Raw genomic sequence first — 25,770 nt, 5'->3', positions numbered from 1 at the left:
TATGTAGGAGCCAATATGAGCATCCAGCTTCTGTTATTGGTTATTGACCGGAGAGGTGTCTCGGTCATGTCTACATAGTTCTCGAACCCGTTGGGTCCGCACGCTTAACGTTCGATGACGATTTTGTATTATATGAGTTATCTGATTTGGTGACCGAATGTCGTTTGGAGTCCCAGATGAGATCACAGATATGACGAGGAGTCTCAAAATGGTCGAGAGGTAAAGATTGATATATAGGACAATAGTATTCGGATACCGGAAGTGTTCCGGAGGGCATCGGGTACTTATCAGCTCACGGGAAGGTGTTTCGGGTACCCCACCTTTTTTGTTACTTAAGTCTAGACCATGTTAAGTTTTCTGAAAATCCATGTTTAATGCATTTTGCATCGAACTATGACCAATCACACATAGGAAGCGACCGGGCGAGCGATTGGGCCAGCCAATCTGTAATATATACAACGTTATGGTTTTGGGAATCTTCTAGAGGGTTCCTAGCGGTTTTTATCGGTTTTGGGAACCTTCTAGAACCTTCTCTCTCATTTTCTTTTTCTGCTTCTCTCTCATTTTCTTTTTTTTCTTTCTTTTTTATTTCCTATTTTCTTTTTCCTTTTGAATATTTATTTTGTTTGAAAATTTGAAATAATTATCTGGAATTTCAAAATATGTTCTCGTTTTTAAAATTTGTTCCCAATTTCAACAAATTTTCAAGAATTTCAAAAAATGTTTTTGTTTTCAAATTTTGTTCACGATTTCAAAAAAATGTTCGCGTTTCAAAAAATGTTCTTTTAAAAAAATCGCAATTTAAAAAATCAGGTATTTCAAAAATGTTCTCATTTTCGAATTTTTCTATGTTCGTGTTTTCAAAATTTGTTCACAACTTCATTAAACTGTTTGGGTTTTGCAAAAAATGTTCGTGTTTTTAAAGCTAAATTACAAAAGCTGTTCACATTTTTTCAGAAAACAAATTTGGAATATCAAAAAATATTTGCGGCATTTCAAAATTATTCACAATTTCAAGAAATTTTTCTAAAATGTTTTCCAAATATCAACCCTGTTGTGCGTTGCTATAGAGTTTCACGCCTTCATGTTCAGCAGCAACTGTGTGGTGGAGTGGCTAACTGGTCGGAGTCGCGAGTGTGGTGTGAACGAGATCATGGGATCTAATCCTCACGTGCTGTGTTGTTTTCTGGGGTTTCTTAGGCCAATTCCACCGCGCGACTTTATCCTGTCCGGCCTCGTTCGTTTGAGGTAAAACGGACAAAGGAGCCGGCCCAGCGCGCGACGGTCTGGACCTATCTTGTCTGTTTTATATCCGGGCCGACCCATTTCGAGCGCAAACTTGCGCCGAGTTTGGGTCGCGACGGACACCAAACGGACGCGTGGCTCGTCCGCATCGGAGCCGCGTGGCAGGCGGCCACCTACCTCCCACCTGCCCACATCAATGCGTACGAGCGGGCAGCCCCACCTGTCATCCGCACGTCGAACGATCGCCGTCCTTCTTTAAGTGAGAAGCGTGGACAGGTCGTCGTCCACACTGCCCCACGCCACCCCGTGGCCTCCTCGAAACCCGACAGTGCCGAATCCAAACCCTAGCCAAGAACTCGCCGGCCGGCCGCCCGCAGCCATAGGCCTCTGGAACTACGGCCACAAAGGCAAGCACGACCGCGAGGCTGGTTCCTCGTCGGGACGCCGCCGCGGCTCGGTGAAGAAAGAGGAGCCCGCGTCGCCATCGCCACCACGTCGGGCCCCCGCGCCGCCCGCCTTCTCCATCGCGCCCGCCGCCAGCTCGCGCGACCGGCACTACATCGAGGCGGCCGTCTGCCGCCGTTATTGGGAGACGAGGACGCCGCTGCCCTGGAGCGACGTCCGCCTCCCCAATAACTGGCATCTGTCGGCCGACCGCGTGCCGATCCCGCCCGTCCTGCAGAGCGGCCGTGCGTGCCGCCAGGAGATCGAGCGCCGCCGCCGCCTTCTCCCGGACAACCTCTACCACGACGAGAGGTACGCCCCCGACTCGACATTGTGGGACACGTGGTTCCGCGATGAGCACGACGTGCAGCGGGCGTCGTTCTTCGCCGGCACGTCGACGGGGCTGCGGCGGCAGCGTGAGCCCCGAGCGGCTCCCCAGGCACACGGGCGTACGCGGGTCCGCGGCTTGACGCCCACGCCGTCGCCATCTCCATCGCCACCCCCACCTCCTCGCATGACGGCAGAGGAGGAGGCCCGGCTCATGGCGCATGTGCTGGAGGACTCCATGCACACGCACGACGAGCGCCAATGGGCGGACCTCGAGGCGACGATGGCCCTCTCCGCGGCCGGCGACGTCGCCATCCCCGAGGAGCCGCCGGTGGCCGCGTTGCACCCTGACCTGGTGGGCCAGGGGTGGAGCTGGTCGTGCTCCGCTGAGCAGATGGCGGCCGCCCTGGGGGGGCGTGAACTGGTGCCCCACGCCGCCGTGATCGCCAGAGCGGGAGGCCTCGCCTCGAGAGGAAGTGGTGCAGGCACCACCGGCCACCATGCAGCCCGCCGCCCCCTTGCACCACGGATCGCCGGCCCACCTGTGGACGCTGCCGGAATACATCGACCTTGTCAGCGACGACGACGACGACACCGGCGGCCAGTGAAGACGGCGACGGCCACGGCATCGACGGGCGCGGCAGGAGCGCGCGCGGGGGAGGCGTTTATTTTTGGTTTTATGTTAATTATGAACTAGGCCGTTTAAGTGGACTGAACTGGGCCGTTTTGTGGCCGTAACCCCTATATATATGTTTTATGTTTTTTTAACTGCTTTTATTTACTTTTTTAGTCATTTCAATTAAGTTTTTAAATTATTTTTATTCATGTCCACCCGGACAGGTTTTGGGATGCGGCCGCGCATTGGCCACATCCACGACCCATCAGACAAACGCGGACGTGGACGAACCCATCGGCGTTCCAAAGAGACAAAATCCGGCCAAACAAAACATCTGTTTAGGATCGCGCGATGGAGTTGGCCTTAGGTTGCGCGACAGGAAACACAAGTGGCTTTCACGCCGGTGGGCTGGCCAAGTTGAGCGTCGCCCGTTTGCGTCGAGCTCCTATATGAGACAAAATGCGTCATATAGGAGGTCTCCAGTTTTCTTGTTCCTTATCCAGGTAGACATGTCTACTCCAAAACGAATCGTGGTTGGACTGGCCACTTGGGGATCACATTACGCGACTACCCGAGGCGGTCGATCATACCTGCCCTTACGATGGCGTCATTCCTGTGCTCTACAACCTCAAGGTTTAAAATAGACTTTAGTCGCTCTTTGATGTAAATAATGTGTATCGTGGCGAAATTATAATTAAGGGGTACTTTTTGCAAGGAACAGTCTCATCTTCTCTTGTGGTGATAGTGGCGTAATCTACGTGCGATTCTTGTCACAACCTATGAATTTTTGTGAGATTTCTTCACATACACGGGAGGCATGTGAGTTTGTTTGTGCTTTTCTTTGTAGAGTTGTTTCTTCAAAATAATTTATCTCTTGAACCATCTGTTCAAATCATGAATCGTTTTTACTGTTGCATTTCTCGCGTCAAGATTCTCGAACTTTGACAGGTTTCGACGAACATTTCTTTAACCCAATCCCAAAAACCAAACAAAAAATCGAGACAAAAGACTAAATACTGAAAAACCGGTAACCATAAAAAGAAAAGGAAAATAACCATAAAAGCACAAGTGTATTTCACGGGGAAGTTGTCATTCACTAGGAAAAGCAGTTATGCTTTCACGCGGAAGCACATTTGTGCTTCACTTTTGGGAAAAGCATAAACACAATTGCGCCTCTAGCCCAAGTACAACCGTATTTCACTTTTGAAGAAAAAAAACTTAAGCACAATTGTGCTTCATGCGGACTATGAAAACACAATTATGCTTCATGCGTGTTTCAGTTTAATAAAATGCATAGATGAACAACTGTGCTTCTTGAAAAGAAACCAAAAAGACGAAAGAAATAGAAATAACAGAAAAACAAGAAAATAAAAAACAGAAAAAAAATACCCCACCAAAACCAATAAAAACAAAAACAAAGAAAAAAACGTCCCAATGTGGTAGCTCGGTGGACGGACATGGCTCGACAACGTCGTCCAGGAGGCACGAACAGATCAGGCTCATGAAAAAAAATCCTCGCCTGCTCGCCGTCGACCATTTCAGGCTGCATGCATGGAGGTGCAAGAACATCTTCAGCCACCTCTAATTCGACCCGTTAAATGTCAGTGACATGGTGTGCCTGTTTTGAGCCTTTATTTATGACGGCTGCTACAAATCATCCGACTGATTTTGTGGGAAATCAGTTGGGTCCCAGCCATCCGATCAAAGCTCTCACAGACGTACGATTAGTCAACTTAGACCGTATCGCTCGCACGCAATACGACGCCGAACGTGGCCTCGTCTTCCTTGTGTCGCAGCCTTGCCAGAAATCCCCACACACTGGATCCCTGAGATAGGCGCCCCGAACTCCAGCGAGCGGCCCTGAACTAGCTCGCAGCCGCCAAGCCGCGCTCGCTTGCAGCAACAGGCTTGCCCCAGCCGTCCCTAGCCTTGCAAACGCATCACCGCCGCCGGTCGTGGCAACAACGTAGACTCCAGGCGTGCAGTTGCGACAGGGGCTCCCCCAAGAGCCGCCGGCAAAGCTGCATTGAGCCACCGGCGACGCTGCATTGAGCCACCGATGATGCAACATTGAGCCGTCGGGAAGTGCTGCGATGCAGCACGGGGGAGCCGCGGACGAGCGCTCCATTGCAGCTCCGCCGCCGGTGCCGAGCGCTCCATGGCAGCTCCGCCGCCGGCTCTGAGCGCTCCATTGCAACTCAGCCGCCGGCCGAGCGCTCCATCGGCACACTAGATTGCATCGCAGTGCAGACGAGGTTGCAAATAGCGCAACGTAGCGCAACTGCCGTGGACAAGTTGTTGTCCCATCTCGGCGGACGTGGATGAAAGCAGCACCGGCGTTCGTCAACGAGCGCCGTTTCGATCACCAGCAGCACCTCCCGGTTCCCCCGCTGCTGTGGTGGTGCTCGCCATGGCTCCGCTCCATGGACGCTGCTTTGCAGCTAGGCCGCCTGCAGCAATGCAAGGGAGGAGCTCCGGCTGCTAGTGCCCACAGCCGGCGTCAAACTATTCTGATTTTCAGCTGCTGGTGGTGCTCGCCATGGCTAATCTCCTCTGCCGAAGAGTTGTAAGAGGGAGAAAAGAGAAGAAATGAGTGAAGGAGCTTCGTTAGAGATAGGATAAGGCTGGGGCGGCGGGCTGCCAGACGTGAGTACGTGGCACATGGAGGACGCTTACGATAGAGAAAGAGCAGTCGGATGATTATGAACGTTTTCCCCTATTCATTCATCCGTGCAGGCAAAATCCTTACTTTCTTTCTCATATGTCCGGTCACTTACACATGATTGATATAGATGAAGAGAAAGAAAGAAAAGAATAATTAAAGACAGAGAAAAGGTGATCCAGAGTGAGGCCACATCTTATGTTGCGGATTGACCGGACGCGCCCCCACTTGTCCGTGAGCCTTCATATCCTCCCATATTTAAGATAGATATGAGGGTTCACGCGCCCCCGCTTGTCCGCGAGCCTTTGTATCCTCCCATATTTAAGATAGATATGAGGGTTCACGGACAGCCCAGACATATAGGGAAGATATGAGGGGTCCAGTTAGGTCAAAAGTTTTTAGGCGAATGACAGAATGAGACAGACAGCAAAACAAACAAGCACAGAATTTAGCATCCACAACAAGTCTGTTCTTCTCTTGCATTCCATTGGAGCATGAAGGTGTTCTGCTCTGTGTTTACGCATCAGAAGACTGACAAGTCAAGAAAACACATACTAGAAATAGAAAGTATTATCATCAAACATTTCACACCATATTCACAAGCATATACTAGACCGCCATCTGGACTCGCCGACACTTGATTGGGGCAGCAACAAGTAATGAAGTCCAACCATGTATCCACAGCTCCTACCAGCCACGCACAAGTTGCCTGAAACCAGGGCAGCGGTCCTTCACATGAGCAGGCATAAAAGAGACATCGAGTTAAATGCGCACTACCAGAGTAAATCAACTGCAAAGCTAAAGCAGAGGCTAGGCCTATCAAATACTCCCTCTGTAAAGTGATAATACTATAAGATCTTTTTAAGATCACTACTTTAATGATCTAGTAAAAGATCTTATATAAAAAGGGAGTAAATAGTAATTACATGCACTTGTGTGAAAGGCACTTGATTCCTCTTTGATTGCTGTGCAAATGTCACACAAATCCCAAGGCTTGTGCTATCTACTCCATTTTACACTCAGCCATATAAAATGTGTCGCCTAATACTACAACTTGTGCGAGCAAATCTTCCATCAAAGTCTATCCGCTGTACTCAGATGCAAGACTTAGAGAGTCATATCCTGGCAATACTGGTGTAGCTAAAGTTACAGCTATACCTAGCACAGATTATTCAGTTATGTGGTCTCTCAGTACTTTACATCTAATGGCTTGAATTGTCCTCAAGAAGAATATATCAACAAAAAAAGTACCAAATGCAACTCCTGAAGCTCTAAAAAGGAAACCCCCAATTGGACACTGAGGATGCAAGTCCATTGGACACTGAGGATACCCAGGGGCTGGTTGGTCTCGGGCCCAACCTGGGGATTTGAGCAGGTAATGGCAAAATGCTTACAAAGAACTGTTCAGAGACATAAATCTGAATGGTTTCCTAAACTTTGATGTTAAGCAATCTCTGGAATGATTTCTTTCACCATCATGATCCGTGCAAGGCCTTGAATTTATTCAAGCCTCATAATCAGAACTACTACCAAGTATTTTTTTCCCCTTCAGAAATACCCCATCCGTCCCATATTAATTGTCGCTCAGACGGATGTATCTACGTCTAGATACATCCGTCTGAGCGACAATTAATATGGCTCGGAGGGAGTATACATTTGCTTTTGCCAGGGGTATTTTTTGAGCACTCAGGCATGTACTATCTGCTATCACACACTACTTTAGAGTTTTAACTTACCTAAACCAGAACAGGCACTATTTCTTCCATTCGCTCTGGTGGCAGATTTTTATCCTTGAAACGCTTGTAGGTAAACCACCAATCAACTGGATGTTTTCCCCTGCAAGTGGCTCCAGCTACGCCTATGCCAATAGCACATATGGCTCTAGGCAACCCTCCACATGCTGAAACCATCTAATAACCAATACAAACTATAAATTATAGTGCACAGTTTTTATTTGTAGGTTAAAAGTATATCTGAAAAGTTATTATGTAGAAATATATATTACCTGTTTTGCATATTCATAAATTTCAGTATCAGCTTCTGTGATTTTTACTCCCGCATTATACTCGAAAAGACTCCAAGCATCTTCATCCCCAAGACACTTCATCTCCAGAGTGTTTGTTAGGGTGCATCCCATGCGAGCACATACTACCTGACTCCTCGACGTAAGAACAACTTTTTGCCGATGCCCAAGAGCCATCGGCAAACCAACAGCTGTTAAATCTGGGTACACTTCATCTTGCACATCGTCTAACAGAACCAAAAAACTGACATGCTCTAGGTACTCCATGATGATTTTAGCTCGGTAATGCTCCTCTAACAATGAGATTGTCTCCCAATCCAATTTCAAAAAATATGCGACATAATTTTGCATCACTCTCACGCTACTGCCACCATCAAGAAATATGACGTGACGAAATGAATCGGCATAGCTATCAGCGATGAGCGAAAGAAGCCGTGTCTTGCCAACACCCGACGTGCCCCATAGTCCAAATATAGACTCATCCGATCGTTCACTTTGTATGAATTCTAAGACCTTATTCTTATAAGTGTCCATCCCATAAAGGCCACGAATACGTGGCACTATTTGCCGAGCACGAACTGGGGTTTCTAACATTCCTCGCTCCTCTGAGGTCTTTGCCTGATTACCCACATAACGAGCACTGAACTCCCACATTAAAATGCTGATTTCATACATTATGGCACGAACCTGATTAAGAGCAATAACACAGTCAATAAGTCACACATGAAAAAGCACTTATCTAATTTTCACAAGTGTGGAAGAAGTTAATCAGGTTATTCAAATAAATAAATATCAATGCAAGAATCACACGCGTGCTAGAGACAGATTTTACTACTCCCTCCGTTCCTTGATATAAGGTGTATAGATTTTTGAGAAAAAGTCCGAAATATAAGGTTTATTGCGTTGCACCACTCGTTTGGATAATTTTTTAAGGGATTTGATTACATTTCCTTATATAGGGCAAGCTCCCCTATTTTCTCATGTCAATTAGTCAGGTGCAATCTCTCCCAAAACTTGTGAAATTTTCCCTCCACATGCGTTCTTTAATTTCCGTGCCAAAAACTATACACCCTATATTGAGGAACGGAGGGAGTAAATAAAATTGTGGAGAAAGCATGACATGGAAGTAAAGTTATCATTGTATAATTACCTCCATAATAATATAATGCACATAATATGGTATGGAATGAGTCAATTGTCAAGGGAGGTTAGTAATTATGTAGTGGCAGGCCTCTAGGCAAAGCAGCAACATGGTCAATATGTGGAGTGACTCTTATTTGCTCGGGCATGGATCAGCAGATTATCATACCTGTAACTTGGGCATCCATAGGCAGATCATCTTGGGCACCAATAAGCAGACCATGAAAGCAAGCATTAATTGATGATGCACTAGAATCATGTGTCTGAAACGAGGGAAATTGTCAGATCATGTAATCAAAATTATACTCTTTGTTTGTACCCTAGAAGACAACTCCGCCTATGTTGTCTCAACATAGCCGGTCCCAAGCCCAATTAAACGAGGGTTGTGATAGGCTTGGCAAGCCAGCGTCAAAACTCAAAACACTCTTAATGGAGATGAACCCAGAAGAAAATCTTTGGGGCATAACCCTCTCAGCGATGCGCCATATCAGAACCCCGGTGTGGTATTAAATGGGCAAGGGCCGGGCCGTCACCCCCCCCCCCCCCAGGTGGCGCGCAGTATCTTGATCTGGATACGGTGACAAGTGAGCAAGGATCAGGTCGTCACATCGCATCCTTAGTGGCGCGCTACATCAACGCCCGCGTGTAGTGAAAAATGAAGGGTCTTCGCTTTTGACTCGACGACTATGAAGAATAAGGAAGCTAGCCGAGCCTAGGAGGAATCGTTTAGGTAGCTGGAAAATAGGAACCCTGACAGGTAAGCTTCGGGAGCTAGTTCATACAGCGGTGAGGAGAGGTGTTGATATCCTTTGAGTCCAAGAAACCAAATGGAGAGGATAGAAAGCAAAGGAGGTGGAGATACCGGTTTCAAGCTATGGTACACGGGGACAACTGCAAACAGGAATGGAATAGACATCTTGATCAACAAGAGCCTCAAGTGTGGAGTGGTAGACATCAGGAGGCGTGGGGACCAGATTATCCTGGTCAAGCTGGTAGCTGGGGACTTGATTCTCAATGTTATCAACGTGTAGGCCCCGCAAGTAGGCCACAATGAGAACACCAAGGAATTCTAGGAAGGCATGGAGAACATGGTTAGGAGTACCTATTGGCAAGAAGCTCTTCATAGGAGGAGACCTCAATGGCCACGTGGGTACATCTAACACAGGTTTTGAAGCGATGCATCGGGGCTTTGACTATCGCATCGGGAATCAAGAAGGAGAAGATGTCTTAAGCTTTGCTCTAGCCTACGACGTGATCATAGCTAACACCCACTTTAAAAAGAATCACATCTAGTGACTTTTAGTAGTGGTAAACACTCTAGCGAGATTGATTTCATCCTCTTGAGAAGAGAAGACTGGCGTGCTTGTCTTGATTGTAAGGTGATACCTAGAGAGAGTGTTGTCCCTCAGCATAAGCTTGTGGTGAATGACTCTCTTTCGGATTCGTGTCCCAACAGGATAAGCGCACCAAAGTCACTAGAACGAAGTGGTGGAAACTCGGGGGTAGCTCAAGCATTCAAAGAGAGGGTCATTAAGGAGTATAATGTCAAGAGAGGTCGATGTAGACCAAACTTGACATAGGAGGAGTCCGTAAAGCAAGATATGAATGACTGGAGTATCACCAAAGAACCAACCATGAACAGAGGTGCGTAAAAGCTAGATATCCATGTGCCAAAGCCATGAGTTGGTTGTGAGATGTTATGGGTTTCAGCATAGCCTACCCCAACTTGTTTGGGACTAAAGGCTTTGTTGTTGTTGTTGTTGTTGTTGTTGTTGTTGTTGAGTAGTTGATATATAAGAGCATTAGGACATATTGGTCAGCATTACAATTACAATATACTTATAGAACAAGGGAAACTCTAGTGGTGGACAAAATGCATAGGTAGATGAATGCAATGAAATAATGTATGGCATAATGATGCAACGCAGTGGCGTTCGCAATTTTTTCAATGATTGTTAAATAATTGTATCCAATAAATGCATCAAATATATTGTGTGGATCATGGATGTGACACTTCCCCATCTCCAAGACATGCCCTTCACCACACAACCAAACAAACAACCATGTCACATGAGCAAATCCAACCTTAATGTGGTGAAATTGTTAGTAGAACTAGACTGGATGAAGAAACACAAATGTTTGAAAAGGAATGAGGAAAGTATTTGTTGGACTGGTGCTCACCACATTAAGTTTGGTAAGAACAATCATGCACGGTTGAATCAAATTCCACTTTACACATAAAGAAATAAAGTGCACACAATCATGGAGTCTATGGAATTATTGGTTCATACCTTTCTGGTTGAATTGGTCTTGTCCTTTTCGCTAACATGAGAATAAAAAAAAGAGGCACCATTGCAGCACATAAATGACCAAGAGTATGCCCACTGACAATATGAAGTGTCCACGTATAAATTGGTTTGTCTGCAACCTCTTCTACTCTTGCAAGAACGTAAAATCCTGAAATTTTATTTTCAATAGAAGAAAAAAATCAGATTGTATAACTTAGGTCATATTGAATTGCACTTTCAGTAAGAACAACCAGAAGTTCATGTCCTATGAGAAATGAACTATCAAAAACCAAGTACATTGAGGTGAATCACAAATAGCAACCTACACAAAAAATGAAAATGCATGCATTATATTGAGCAAGAATAATACTAACCGACTGCCCATAACCAGTAGCTCGTTGATTCAAACGACTTTGTTCCTGCCGAATCATCAAACCTTTCGATAATGAAAATCACCTCAAAAGATGTGAAAGCGATCATAATCTAGACAAACAAACCAACATGTCACCCTTCAGTATATTAAACATCAAGAGAGTAGAAGCAAAAAAAAAGGGGGGGGGGGGGGGGGGGGGGTACCAATTATTCCTTTCCAAGCAATTTTACATACAAACATGGTGCTGAATGTTAGTCCTACTGCATAGAAGTCTAGGAAAGACTTACTGGCAATGTGTCCCAAAATAGGGCGTCATTTTTCGGGTTGAGATGGTAAAAGAATGAAGCAAAACCAACAACACTGACACCAGCAAAGAAGAGTGTGTAGAGACCCCTCTGTGAGCTGCCAGCGCGATTAAGTATTAACATTAGAGTGTTTCATATATTAATTATAGTTAAAACAGGAACCAAAATTGGCATAAGCATCAAATCTGCACCATGGCCTACAGTAGCTTTCACAGTGCTTAAGGATGAGCCCGGCAAGACCGACAAAAATGAAGGGGATTATTGAGACAACATTCAGCGTATTAGGGATCCCTACAAAATAAGACATAAACGTTATTCAATATTAATTAACCAATATAACTATGCCCAGACTTAAATTTCATGAAAAAAATGGTTATGATTTGTATTCTATCAATCAGAAGTGTTTTTTTAATGGAGCATAATTTAGCCAAATTTATGTTTTACTTTCTTTTGAATGGAGCTTAATTTAGCCAAATCTATGTTTTACTTGTTCTGAATCTCTGCTGTCATGTGTATTCTTGACTTATAAACCTATCAAATTACGAACTTAAAATTATTAAAACAGCAAAATTGATGTGAGTATGCAGCAACAGAACAGGGGGCAAACCGATGATAAGACAAAAGTGCAAAGTGGATATTAATAATTACCAAGGAGAAGTGTGCGTTGGTCGGCGAAGTCGTGATAGTCCTCATCATGCGGGATAGCGGCTATGATAAGCATGAGCACAATGAATATACCCGTATACGCCCCCCAATTCTTCGTACTCCCCAAATCCATGGACGCCTCCACCGACTTCTTCCTCCACCCCACATCCATCACGGCTACCTCGTAGTTATCCTCACAAACTTGTTGCAATCTAAGATCAGAGAGCAAAAGTAGTTCAAGATCAGACGACAACGAAATCGTGAGTTACCTCCCCGTTGAGCTGCGAGGCGAGCTCGGTCCGGCAGCGGTGAAGAGAAGGGCAGGCTGGACCAGAAGGAGAAGATGGGTGGCAAACCGCTCCAGCGGACGGCGGTGGTTGGTAGCGGTGGAGAAGATGGGGCGCCGGAGGCAGCCAGCGGAGAGGGGCAGAGGAGGTGACGGCTATGGCGGCTCCGCTCGGGAGGGGAGGGGATAAGTTGCGCTCGGGAGAAAAGAAAAGAAAGGGACGGGTTAACCCTAGCGGGCTTGGTGGGTCGTGCGGGCAATCCAGTGTCCGCGCTCAGATTTACTTTTTCGGACAAAGGCAGCGAGGGGACCTCGTATATGACGCATTTTGCGTGCCCTGTGTGCCGGCCCAGTCGCGCGACACATATGCGTCAGCCGGTTGACATTTTCGCAAGATGAGCCGCCCTCATCAATCACAAAGGAAAAGGGAAAAGGCCGTCTCCACGTTTAATCCACTGGAGCCGTAGGTAGAGCGCAGGGCCCCAAGGTGGGCGATGCTTATTCTGCTTTTTACTCCAGGTTGATTTGATTCAATTCATTTTTTGGTATTGGCACTTGCTTCCCACGCTATGTGATTTTGTTTTATTATTTTGGGGTTGCATTTGTTTAATGTGTTTTTGGCTTTAAGGCTTCTGTAGATTGATTTTACGCAGCCGTGGAAACTGCTTAAGGCCTGCATCTATCTAGTTACTAGACTCTCATGATTTTCTGACCTCTGGTGGCTTGGGGTTGTGGAGGGCATTTCTAGGGGAAAATATCTGGTGCTCCGGGAGCACCTAAGCTTAGGTGCTCCCGTGCGACCTCAGCCGTTGGATCTAAAATCCAATAGCTCCTGTGAGATGGTGAATATTTTTGCAAGAAAGCCCTCATAGAATCTGAAAAATGCGCGCAAGTACAGCAGCTACAGCAGCTTCTCATACGCTGTTGGATCTGAAATTCGATGGCCCAAAAGCCCGTATCATGGGAGCACTTAAGCTTTCGTATCACGGGATACTCTCCCGCATTTCTAGCCCGTTTGTCAATGTATACCTTTTTTTTCTGCTTCACATTAAAGACACGGCAAAGTCAATAATTAACATCTCAATTTACTGCAAACAACGCTTAACGCTGCATTAAAGTTAATTAAATAGGAAAATCACATACTATCTTATGTTTATGAACCAATTTATAAACTGGTCAGGACGAATGCCTCACCAGACAAAAGTGCTCTGCCTGCGTACTATACCAGTAAAATCGCGCCTTGTGTCTTTAGAGCATCTCCAATAAAAGATGTAGATGAAAAAATAATCAGCTTTCGTATCTTCAATGTTCAAAAAGCCACCTCCAACAGATGATGTAGATATAAAAAGTCAGTTTTGCTAAATCACATCTAGATGTGCCATAAGTATTGCGCATCTAAGTCATATGTCATTGATCTTACATTAAGATTCATGTGGATATCTTTTTTTTTTCTTTTTCTCTTTATGCTTGATTCACTCACTTAGATGTGCAATAATTAGAGCACATCTAGATGTGCCCTGGACACACTCATAAAAAGTTTACATCATCTGGGCCAAGTGATGTAAAATACAACATCTGGAGATGCAAATTTGCATCTCCACGCCAGCCCCTGTTCATTTCTTTTTCCCCACCGCACATCTTCTTTCTCTTGCCGCCCGCCGCACTGTCGCTGCCGCTGCCGCACACCCAGCCACCGCACCACGCCGTCGTCGCCCCGTGCTGGATCTGGCCGCCAACCACCCCCGCCCACTACAAGAAATATGTCAACTTGTGACCTTGACTATTGGTCACTGAAAGGTCATTGTTTTTTATTTGCGACCTTTTTGTGACAAAAAACAGAAGGTCAAAAGCTGGCGGTTGTAAACTGAAATTAACAACCTTTTCTGTGAGAAGGTCGTAGACGTTTGTGACCAAAATATGCATCCGACGTGGTAATCTGATGTGGCACAAGAATCAGCCCGGTCCAATTCGATTTTCTACATGAGCCTAGCCCAACAATTCAAGCTTTTTTCCAAGTTAATTCTTGTGGGCTACATGGGCCAAGCCCAATATTTCAGCTTCTTTATTTTTTGGCCTTGGCCTTCTTAAAATCATTTATTTTCTATTTCAATAATTATATTTTGAAACTGGTCCCACTAGTCATAATGCCATACATCAATCACACATGTCAGAAATTTCAAAATTGCTCAGATTATATTCATAACTGGGTCCCACTGGTCAAGTTTCCATTTCACATCTTTTCAACATACATAATCATTATTTCAAATAGGACAGAACAGATATAATTCATTAACACTACATTAGACTTTTACAATATTACAATTTACACCTGGCTTCACACTTCAGAACCAAAAACTCTTTGCCAAGTACAGAACCAAAAACTCTTTGCTAAGTACTGCTTCACACTTGGCTTCACGGCTTCACACTCCAAAAAAATAGGCCTGGAGCTCCTGTAAAAGAATGAACATAAAGGCCACCAAAATTAGAGTGTACTGCTGCTGAGGCCAGAACCAAACAACTTCAATATTACAATAAAAAGAAGTCTCAGGTTTATCAAGCACAGCAAAACAGCACTGTGGCCATCAGTCGGATCTGAATATAGAACAAAAGAGGTCTCAGGTTTAGACTGAAAAGGAAGAGCTAGTTATGCATGATGTCTCAGGTTTAAACAAAAGATCAAGACCACAATTTTAACAAGAGATATATAGTCAGTCCAATTGAACAAAACCTAGACAGTAGCATTATGAGTATTTAAGTGGAGATGTAGCAGGCAATCAAATGAAATTATTATGGAGACGATGAATAAAATTAGGCAATCAACAGCTTAAGCATCACAAGAATGAGCAGTACAAGAATGTGTTAGCAGCACAAGAATTAGCAGCACATACATGTCTGCACGATCCAACAAGAATGATTATATTCAATTTTGTTAGCAGCACAAGAATGAGCAGTAGCAGCACAAGCAGCACCACCACCAGCACAAGTGCACACCTATTCAAGCAAGCAGCTAGCAGTAGAAGCATTCAAACAGCAGCAGCACTGTCACATGTCATATCTTATAAACTTAGGCATGTGTTCTCAGGTTATCCTTAACATCACGCACTATCTTGGGTAATTAGCAGCAAACAATACATATCAGTACAAGGCTAGGCAAGATAATAAAGACTTGGGAAAAGATAGCAGAGTTTAAAAAATGATACATGCCCACACCTCATTCTAATAATGTTGGTGCAAGCATAGGCTCGTTTTCCTTTCAGCCACGAAACGTGAGCCTGAACTGGAGTAAACAGGCATAAGAATGTATGTCAGATGCAGCCAAAAAACAAACAAGATGATTAATCATTGGCAACGAACAGTTGAAACTACGCAAGCCTTCCATTTCCTTGTATGGCATGTTTGTTTAGCTCTTAGATACACAAGGATTGGTTCCACACAAGGCTATATTTTCTAGCTAATGCTCCTCTGTTCGTAAATAAAAGTCTTGTATTTACGAACAGAGGTAGTAGTAAATATCAACATAGGAATTTGCACTGCGAAGCATGCTACTCTGAACATTTACTGCAATGAAGAAACCTACAATTTAGTGTCAGGGTTCCCTTCACTTTGGAAACAAGTTATGCACACTTGATGTGTTTATGATGGCAGGGTACAAATTATTTGAAAAGGAAACAAGGAAAGAGCCACATTTGTTCTTGTTGATTTAGCAAGTGTACTTGCAAGTGAATGTAGTACTATGCAATGAAATATAGGATTGGATCAAATCAGAACCTCTCTTTGTTTCTCTGACATGGATGAGCCTGTTAGGTCCCGTAAAATCTCTACCAGGTCCTTGAAGGATACTTTCCCCTTGCCATCAATGTCATACACCTTAAATATCACTGCTCAATGGAACACAAACCAGATCAACACCGGACCAACAAATTAATAGTCATCATAAGGATCAGAGAGACCCAAACCAACATACACTCCTTTCAAGATAGACAGCAAAAAGAGGAAAAGAAACGTGATGAGCATTACACTCAATCTTTTGCTGAAGGCTGGCCCTTGCGCTGAAGGTAGAGAGAAAAGAAACAAATTCCTTGAAGTTCAATCCATCAACCATACGTAGCAACCTCTGCAAATAGAAGAAATGGAAGCTCAAAATCAGTCTCACCTCCATAGTTGACACTGCTGAATCTCCTAAATATAACTAAAACAGTAAAACTGAGTAAAGAAAGTCAACAGGCTATGTTATTTGTAAGGGAGGTCGTGTTTTGCTGGAAAAACTACACTATATGTACAAATCAGATACACTGAGTTTTACTGGGGAAGAAAAACGAGATGCAAATCTTCAGTAGAAATGATCTATATGGAGATTTTTGTGGTCTATGATAAGTGTTACATATTTGAAAAAAAGCATTATACCAGTCTTTGAAAACTATAACTCCGTCCGTACCCAATCAAAGATAGCCAGAGCTTTTTCCAAGCAGATGTGGAAGGTGCTTGGCTTCATAGAGATATTCAGGTTCCACATGTATGGTAAAACTCCCTATGTCGATCGATTGCGTACAGGTTCTGTGATTGGTATAATGCTGGATTATTTTTCCCAATTAGTGGAAAAACTGAGTGGGGACGGAGCTGTATACAATACCACTAGGAAAATAGTAGTAGAGGCAAGTGTTGTGTGTGTAATCCAAGGACAGCGCATAAAAACAAGAGGCACGCACTGGTACTACAGTCAGTTAGTGAGTCATCTGGAGGTGGCACGACGGGGACAAAGCGAGCAGGGGAACAAAATTGTCCGTCTCGGCGACGAGAGAGGGAGGGGGAGGGGGAGGGACGGACCTGGGAGAGCGGTTGGTGGAGAACTCCGGGATGGAGAGGAACTCGTCCTCGGAGACGAATCCCTTGGCGCTGCGGTGGGCGACTTCACCTGGAGGGAGCACTGTGCACGCGCAGGCAGGAAGCAGAGCAAGTCAGACACCATGAAAGATGAGGCAAAAAACTGACTGAATCGAGGCCGATCTGAGAACCTGCTTGCCGAGGATGAGGAGGCCGGGGGTCTCCTGGAGCGCGAGGATGCGGAGGATCTTGGCGACGGCAAGCGGGAGGAGCGGGCGGGCGGGGTCGGGTCGGGGTCGTGGAGGACGTGGACGGCGCAGTCGGCGCCCATGGCGAGTGCGGTGCGGAGCGTGTCGGCGGCCTGCGCGGGACCGACGGTGGCGGCGACGACCTCGGAGGCGGCGCCGACCTCGCGGAGCCGCAGCGCCTCCTCCACGGCAATCTCGCAGAAGGGGTTCATGGACATCTTGACGCTGGCCGTGTCGACGCCCGTCCGGGAATCGGGACAGGAAGAAGGCGTGGTGGAGTGAGAGGATTGGCAGTGTGTGGCCGCAGCGGCGATGTGGGAGGGGATTCGTCTCTGAACTGAATCAAATCGGGATTGGGTTGGGTTGAGGAGCAAGGGAGGGAGGTCGCCGGTGGTTATGGGGTTAGGGGAGGTCGCCTGTGGGGGTAGGGGTGGGTGTCGGTGGCGGGATTGGATATGAACCGGTGGTGGGGAGGGCGCAAATCCGGAAGCAACGCGGCGGATCTGGCTGCCGCCTCTGCCTCACCTGCTGCTGCTCGACCGGGGAGAGAAGGTGAGGAGGGGGTTTCAGGGCGGCGGTGTGGGGGGAGGGCGTAGGCCGGCGGCAGCGGCGGCGGTGATATGGGTGGGAATCGAGACAGGAAGAGGTGGGTGGCGGCTGCGCGAGGGGAGGGGAGGGGAGGGGAGAGGTGGATCGCTAGGGTTGGCTGTGCGAGAGAGAGGGGTGGATCGGGTTAGCTGAGAGAGCGAAGGGGTACGGGTGGAAACGGATCGGATGCGGATCGGATAGTGCTATTACCACTTTCATTTTCATATTTTTAAAACGAATACGAATCCGAATACGGATGTTCTTGGATACGGATGCGGCTCGGATATTATTCAAATACAGATACGTATCGGATATTTTCTTGATTCGGAACGGATACGAATAATATCAACATGTTGCTTAAGTAAATTAGTCGATAGCTATGTGACCTAAAATAATCAACTTGCGACATACAATAAGTCAATGATAAATAGGTTTATGAATAAATACTATTGTAATGCATAATAATTTATAAGTTTAATCATATAAAGAGTAAAATTTAACCACTTATTTGGCTTTTATGTTGGATAATTGGAATATTGGGCCTAGAATTTAAAAAAATACCTCCCATAATCTTATTCGGATACGGATATATCCACTTCCATATCCATATTTGTGTCAAAATCTCCTACCATATTTTATTTTGTATTTGTTTAATAAATACGGATACGGACAATTTCCATTTCCATTTTGGTTCGGATGCGAATGTTTCGGATACGAATAGGCATTTTCTCGAATACGAATATCGGATATTTTGGATTATCCGCTACCACTTTCCACCCCTACGAAAGGGTGGATGGACGGATGGATGGACAGATGTTTGCCATGTCACTGATCCATGCCACAACTGGTTCCATCAATCAAAATTAAGCATTTTTTGGTTTTTTTTCTTATAGTTTGTACCCTCTTATTCAGGCAAACATTTAACCTCTTATAGTTAGTTTAAATAAACCAATATTTTGTACATGTGTGTATTTAGGCATGACAAACAATGTTGATTTGGGAGGTTTTCATTTTTCTTTGCTCAAAAGAATCATTTTTCATTTTCTGAGTGACCAAAATGTGTTTTTTTGTAAAGGAACTACCATACATTTGTTGCAAAATGGCACTAAATCATTTTTCTAAAATATTAGTCCATATTTAATGTATAATTGACCAAACGTTGGGCGTCAAAAGCTTTTACCCACCTCTGATGAAAAAGACAAATTTCCGTCGATTCAGCAGGAAGCGGGTCAAATTTAAACTGCAGCTGCATCATAGTTTGCTCTTTATTTTTTCCAAAAATCATTTCTAGGTACATAACTATCTATTTAATCAGAGAAACATCAAAATATTTTCAAGATTCAACAACTAGCTAGGAACGGTCAAGCCCGCCGTTTTGACCGCATTTTGAAATGCATAATTTTTTTTAAAAAATGGCATAGTTTGTTCAAATGATCTCATATTATGCACAATGGTGCATCTTAGAATTCCAAACAATGTTGCCTAAGGGATTTTTCATTTTCTTTGGACGAAAAATTCATTTTTCATTTTTCGAGTGCCCGAAATGAGGTTTTTTGTGAAGGATCTACCATATATTTGTTGCAACATTGGACCAAATCAATTTTATAAACACTAGGCCATGTTTAATGCACAACTGACCAAATGGTTGGGTGTCAAAAGTTTTGATCCACCTCTCGTGAAAAAGACAAATTTACGCCGATTCAGTTGGAAATGGGTTAAATTTGAACTGTAGCTGCCTCATAGTTTGCTTTATATTTTTTCTAAAAATTATTTATAGGTACATAAGTATCTATTTCATCAGAGAAACACCAAAAAATTTCCAAGATTCAACCACTAGCTAGGAACGGCCATTCCCGCCGTTTTGACTGCATTTTGAAACGGGCATAAAAATTCAAAATAAATCAAAAATTGGAAAACCTTCGCATTGTGTCATTATATATGACCAAGTTACCAGAAAAAATAATAAATTTGTAATACGGCAATTCTTTTAAAAAAGTGTTCTCATAAACGAGCTATCATGCGTGAAGATTCATGACTTTCAAGCCAAATGGTCAATCCTATGGACAAATTCATGGCATAGTTTGTTCAAATGATCTCATGTTGTGCACAATGGTGCATATTGGAATGGCAAACAATGTTGCGTAAGAAAGTTTTCATTTTCTTTGGACGAAAAAACCACTTTCCATTTTTCGAGTGCCCAAAATAAGGTTTTTTGTGAAGGACCTCCCAAATAATTATTGCAAAATTGGACCAAATCATTTTTATAAAATACTAGGCCATATTTAATGCACAATTGACCAAATGGTTGGGTGTAAAAAGTTTTGACCCACCTCTCGTGAAAAAGACAAATTTCCGCCGATCCAGTTGGAAGTGGGTCAAATTTGAACTGTAGCTACCTTGTAGTTTGCTCTTTCTTTTAAAGAAAATCATTTCTAGGTACATAACTATCTATTTAATCAGACAAGCACCAAAAAAATCCCAAGATTCAACCACTAGCTAGCAACGGTCATTCCCGCCGTTTTGACCGCATTTTGAAACGGGCATAAAAAATTCAAAAAAAATCAAAAATATGGAAAACCTTCATATTGTGTCATTATATATGACCAAGTTACCAGGAAAAATAATAAACTTATAATACGGCAATTCTTTTAAAAAATGTTCTCAGATATGAGCTATCATGCGTGAAGATTCATGGCTTTCAAGCCAAATGATCAATCCTATGGCCACATTCATGGCATAGTTTGTTCAAATGATCTTATATTGTGCACAAGGGTGCATATTGGAATGGCAAACAATATTTCCTAGGGAAGTTTTCATTTTCTTTGGACGAAAAAACCATTTTCCATTTTTCGAGTGCCCAAAAGGAGGTTTTTTTTTGTGAAGGACCTCCCAAATAATTGTTGCAAAATTGGACAAAATCAATTTTCTAAAATACTAAGACATATTTAATGCACAATTGATAAAATGGTTGGGTGTAAAAAGTTTTGATCCACCTTTGGTGAAAAAGACAAATTCCCGCCGATTCAGGAGGAAGCGGGTCAAATTTGAACTGCAGCTGCCTCATAGTTTACTATTTATTTTTTCCAAAAATCATTTATAGTTACATAAGTACCTATTTAATCATAAATACATGATTTGGTGGTGATACGTTGAGGTTTGGGCGGTGGCCAAGGCCCCCCAACTCTAGAGCGCGTAAGCTCGCATTGCCCGCCACGTGGTCACCGCGTGACCGTGGCGTTGCCATGTGTTCGGGGCAGCCTAGGCATGTCTAGTGGGTTGAGCACTCCCCAGGTAGGTGCTAGGAAGAAAATTACAACATAAGATTCTCACGAGGAGACCGATCGATGCTCAAACATGAATTAGCAGCCAAGTGTTTGATTAGCGGTACGGGAAATGTACATGGCTAATGGGCGTGAGTTTTGGCTGAGGATGATCAGTTACTAAGAAGACCGTCTTCACAAATTTTTAGCTCAAAAGGAGGAGCCTAGGTGGTACTTGCTTTGCAAACTACCACACTGGACATAAATACGAATGTTGAAGCTCGGCTCAAAATAATGAATGGATTGAGCTGACATTTGGTGGAGGATGGTTATTTTGGCATAGGAAAGCACTATAGAAAATGGATACTATTTGGACATGCCAAAGTGGTACATCCTTCACAAACTGTTGTTCTGAACAGAATAGGAAAATGAATATTTTTGAATTATTTTTGAACTAGGCAAGGAAGGTTTTTACATATTTGACGAAGATATGACCCAAAGAATTTATGAGATTTTTTGGAAATTTTGGGAATGATAGAAATATAGGTTGCTGATGGACATGACACATAGGCAAAACTGATGAGGTGGCGCCTAGTCATAGCAACCCACCACAATTTACAAGGCTATGACCATCTATATTGGTCGTTAACAACTAGAAATAAGGCAGCGGACTAGTGCTGTTTGCTCTATGACCATTTTATGTAAGGAAATTATGACCTTTCTGACCAAAATAGTCGCAATGGTTTAGGGTTTGGAGCCCCCCGAACAGTTTTTGACCAATTGGTCTGAAATGGTCATAGATCTATGACCATTTCTTCCAGGGTCACTGACAGAAGGTCACTAGTTGACATTTCTTGTAGTGGCCGCCGGTTCCGCGACTCCACCTCCGTCGGCCGCCTCAAATCAGGTCTGATTCGCCACCGTCATCACCGCCCGATTCTCCACCATCGTCGCCGGATTCGCCACCACATAACCCCCACCCCAAGCTCCCACCCCACCGCCACTGCCTCCAAGCCCCGCCCCGAGCCCCGCCCCCCACACCTCCGCCGCCCGATTCGCCAACGTCGTCGCCACTCGATTCTCCACCATAGCCGCCTAATTCGACATTGCGAAGCCCCCGCCCCGAGCCCCAATTTGCCGCCGCCCGACACCAAGCCTCCGCCCCAAGCCCCCGCCGCACGACGCTAGCCACTAAGCCACCGCCCCGAGCCCCCACCCCACTGCTGCCGCCCAGATTCGACCACCGCGCCGCCCCTGCCGCCCCGTCATCGACATGCGGTCGAAGAAGATTACGAAGAGAAGACGGGGTTCTTCAGCATGCGGGCGAAGCCGTCCTGCAGCTTTGACATGTAGTTCTTAAAGGAAATATGCCCTAGAGGCAATAATAAAGTTATTATTTATTTCCTTATATCATGATAAAGGTTTATTATTCATGCTAGAATTGTATTAACAGGAAACATAATACATGTGTGAATACATAGACAAACAGAGTGTCACTAGTATGCCTCTACTTGACTAGCTCGTTAATCAAAGATGGTTATGTTTCCTAACCATGGACAAAGAGTTGTCATTTGATTAACGGGATCACATCATTAGTTGAATGATCTGATTGACATGACCCATTCCATTAGCTTAGCAACCGATCGTTTAGTATGTTGCTATTGCTTTCTTCATGACTTATACATGTTCCTATGACTATGAGATTATGTAACTCCCGTGTGCCGGAGGAACACTTTGTGTGCTACCAAACGTCACAACGTAACTGGGTGATTATAAAGGTGCTCTACAGGTGTCTCCAAAGGTACATGTTGGGTTGACGTATTTCGAGATTAGGATTTGTCACTCCGATCGTCGGAGAGGTATCTCTGGGCCCTCTCGGTAATGCACATCACTTAAGCCTTGCAAGCATTGCAATTAATGAGTTAGTTGCGGGATGATGTATTACGGAACGAGTAAAGAGACTTGCCGGTAACGAGATTGAACTAGGTATTGGATACCGACGATCGAATCTCGGGCAAGTAACATACCGATGACAAAGGGAACAACGTATGTTGTTATGCGGTCTGACCGATAAAGATCTTCGTAGAATATGTAGGAGCCAATATGGGCATCCAGGTTCCGCTATTGGTTATTGACCGGAGACGTGTCTCGGTCATGTCTACATTGTTCTCAAACCCGTAGGGTCCGCACGCTTAAGGTTTCGATGACAGTTATATTATGAGTTTATACGTTTTGATGTACCGAAGGTTGTTCGGAGTCCCGGATGTGATCACGGACATGACGAGGAGTCTCGAAATGGTCGAGACATAAATATTGATATATTGGAAGCCTATGTTTGGATATCGAAAGTGTTCCGGGTGAAATCGGGATTTTACCGGAGTACCGGGAGGTTACCGGAACCCCCCGGGAGATATATGGGCCTTAGTGGGCCTTAGTGGAAAAGAGAAGAGGCAGCCAGAGATGGGCCGCGCGCCCCTCCCCTCCCTTGGTCCGAATAGGACAAGGAGAGGGGGCCGGCCCCCCTTCCTCTTTTCCCCCCTCTGCGAATCCTATTCCAACTAGGATTGGGGGGGGGGGGATCCTACTCCCGGAGGGAGTAGGACTCCTCCTGGCGCGCCTCTCCTAGGCCGGCCGCACCCCCCCTTGAGCCTTTATATACGGAGGCAAGGGCACCCCAGAGGAACACAAGTTGATCCACGTGATCATATTCTTAGCCGTGTGCGGCGCCCCCTGCCACCATAGTCCTCGATAATATTGTAGCGGTGCTTAGGCGAAGCCCTGTGACAGTAGTACATCAAGATCGTCACCACGCCGTCGTGCTGACGGAACTCTTCCCCGACACTTTGCTGGATCGGAGTCCGGGGATCGTCATCGAGCTTAACGTGTGCTAGAACTCGGAGGTGCCGTAGTTTCGGTGCTTGATCGGTCGGGCCGTGGAGACGTACGACTACATCAACCAAACGCTTCTGTTGTTGATCTACAAGGGTATGTAGATCACACTCTCCCCTCTCGTTGCTATGCATCACCATGATCTTGCGTGTGCGTAGGAAATTTTTTGAAATTACTACGTTCCCCAACAGTGGCATCCGAGCCTAGGTTTTATGTGTTGATGTTATATGCACGAGTAGAACACAAGTGAGTTGTGAGCGATATAAGTCATACTGCTTACCAGCATGTCATACTTTGGTTCGGCGGAATTGTTGGATGAAGCGGCCCGGACCGACATTACGCGTACGCTTACGCGAGACCGGTTCTCCCGACGTGCTTTGCACATAGGTGGCTTGCGGGTGACAGTTTCTCCAACTTTAGTTGAACCGAGTGTGGCTACGCCCGGTCCTTGCAAAGGTTAAAACAGCACCAACTTGACAAACTATCATTGTGGTTTTGATGCGTAGGTAAGATTGGTTCTTGCTTAAGCCCGTAGCAGCCACGTAAAACTTGCAACAACAAAGTAGAGGACGTCTAACTTGTTTTTGCAGGGCATGTTGTGATGTGATATGGTCAAGACATGATGCTAAATTTTATTGTATGAGATGATCATGTTTTGTAACCGAGTTATCGGCAACTGGCAGGAGCCATATGGTTGTCGCTTTATTGTATGCAATGCAATCGCGCTGTAATGCTTTACTTTATCACTAAGCGGTAGCGATAGTCGTGGAAGCATAAGATTGGCGAGACGACAACGATGCTACGATGGAGATCAAGGTGTCGCGCCGGTGACGATGGTGATCATGACGGTGCTTCGGAGATGGAGATCACAAGCACAAGATGATGATGGCCATATCATATCACTTATATTGATTGCATGTGATGTTTATCTTTTATGCATCTTATCTTGCTTTGATTGATGGTAGAATTATAAGATGATCTCACTAAATTATCAAGATAAAAGTGTTCTCCCTGAGTATGCACCGTTGCCAAAGTTCGTCGTGCCCAGACACCACGTGATGATCAGGTGTGATAAGCTCTACGTCCATCTACAACGGGTGCAAGACAGTTTTGCACACGCAGAATACTCAGGTTAAACTTGACGAGCCTAGCATATGCAGATATGGCCTCGGAACACTAAGATCGAAAGATCGAGCGTGAGTCATATAGTAGATATGATCAACATAGTGATGTTCACCATTGAAAACTACTCCATTTCACGTGATGATCGGTTATGGTTTAGTTGATTTGGATCACGTGATCACTTAGAAGATTAGAGGGATGTCTATCTAAGTGGGAGTTCTTAAGTAATATGATTAATTGAACTTAAATTTATCATGAACTTAGTACCTGATAGTATCTTGCTTATGTATGTCTGATTGTAGATAGATGGCCCGTGCTGTTGTTCCGTTGAATTTTAATGCGTTCCTTGAGAAAGCAAAGTTGAAAGATGATGGTAGCAATTACACGGACTGGGTCCGTAACTTGAGGATTATCCTCATTGCTGCATAGAAGAATTATGTCCTGGAAGCACCGCTGGGTGCCAGGCCTGCTGCTGGAGCAACACCAGA

At 44.9% G+C, this 25,770-nt stretch overlaps 2 protein-coding genes across 6 annotated transcripts; both read right to left on the bottom strand.

Moving 5' to 3' along the window:
• Positions 1-5,741: 5,741 nt before the first annotated feature.
• On the bottom strand, positions 5,742-12,622 carry LOC125530702 (uncharacterized). 5 transcript variants are annotated; one of them, XM_048695098.2, is made up of 10 exons: positions 12,338-12,622; positions 12,072-12,269; positions 11,615-11,714; positions 11,406-11,520; positions 11,120-11,228; positions 10,749-10,914; positions 8,627-8,720; positions 7,300-8,004; positions 7,031-7,204; positions 5,742-6,023 (listed from the first exon to the last, which is right to left on the bottom strand). In XM_048695098.2, the coding sequence occupies exons 2-9, from the start codon at positions 12,238-12,240 to the stop codon at positions 7,031-7,033; spliced, it is 1,632 nt and encodes a 543-aa protein (XP_048551055.1). In that variant the 5' UTR covers positions 12,241-12,269; positions 12,338-12,622; the 3' UTR covers positions 5,742-6,023. The 5 variants fall into 5 exon arrangements, with proteins under 5 accessions (XP_048551055.1, XP_048551056.1, XP_087370313.1 ...); XM_048695099.2 differs by having other exon boundaries at positions 12,072-12,280; positions 12,338-12,600; XM_087514187.1 differs by having other exon boundaries at positions 12,072-12,280; positions 12,425-12,599.
• Positions 12,623-14,526: 1,904 nt separating this feature from the next.
• On the bottom strand, positions 14,527-18,131 carry LOC125530705 (electron transfer flavoprotein subunit beta, mitochondrial). The gene is given in 7 exon segments (XM_087514185.1): positions 14,527-14,804; positions 15,565-15,631; positions 16,123-16,232; positions 16,372-16,468; positions 17,179-17,278; positions 17,367-17,467; positions 17,470-18,131. Coding segments are annotated over 4 exon segments (393 nt in total). The 5' UTR covers positions 17,642-18,131; the 3' UTR covers positions 14,527-14,804; positions 15,565-15,631; positions 16,123-16,232; positions 16,372-16,448.
• Positions 18,132-25,770: the final 7,639 nt, after the last annotated feature.

Source organism: Triticum urartu, chromosome 3A (assembly GCF_056163025.1).
Source record: "Triticum urartu cultivar PI428250 chromosome 3A, HENAU_Tu73, whole genome shotgun sequence".
NCBI lineage: Eukaryota > Viridiplantae > Streptophyta > Magnoliopsida > Poales > Poaceae > Triticum > Triticum urartu.
This window is presented reverse-complemented; position numbering and strand designations above follow the sequence as displayed.

What these genes read in the sequence shown, in the direction of transcription:
- LOC125530702 (XM_048695098.2), bottom strand. Translation starts at nt 12,240, where the DNA reads ATGGATGTGGGGTGGAGGAAGAAGTCGGTGGAGGCGTCCATGGATTTG. An exon ending in AGACCAATTCAACCAGAAAG is followed by an intron (nt 8,721 to 10,748) that starts GTATGAACCAAT and finishes CCCTCGTTTCAG; the next exon opens with ACACATGATTCTAGTGCATC. An exon ending in TTTATGAATATGCAAAACAG is followed by an intron (nt 7,205 to 7,299) that starts GTAATATATATT and finishes ATTGGTTATTAG; the next exon opens with ATGGTTTCAGCATGTGGAGG.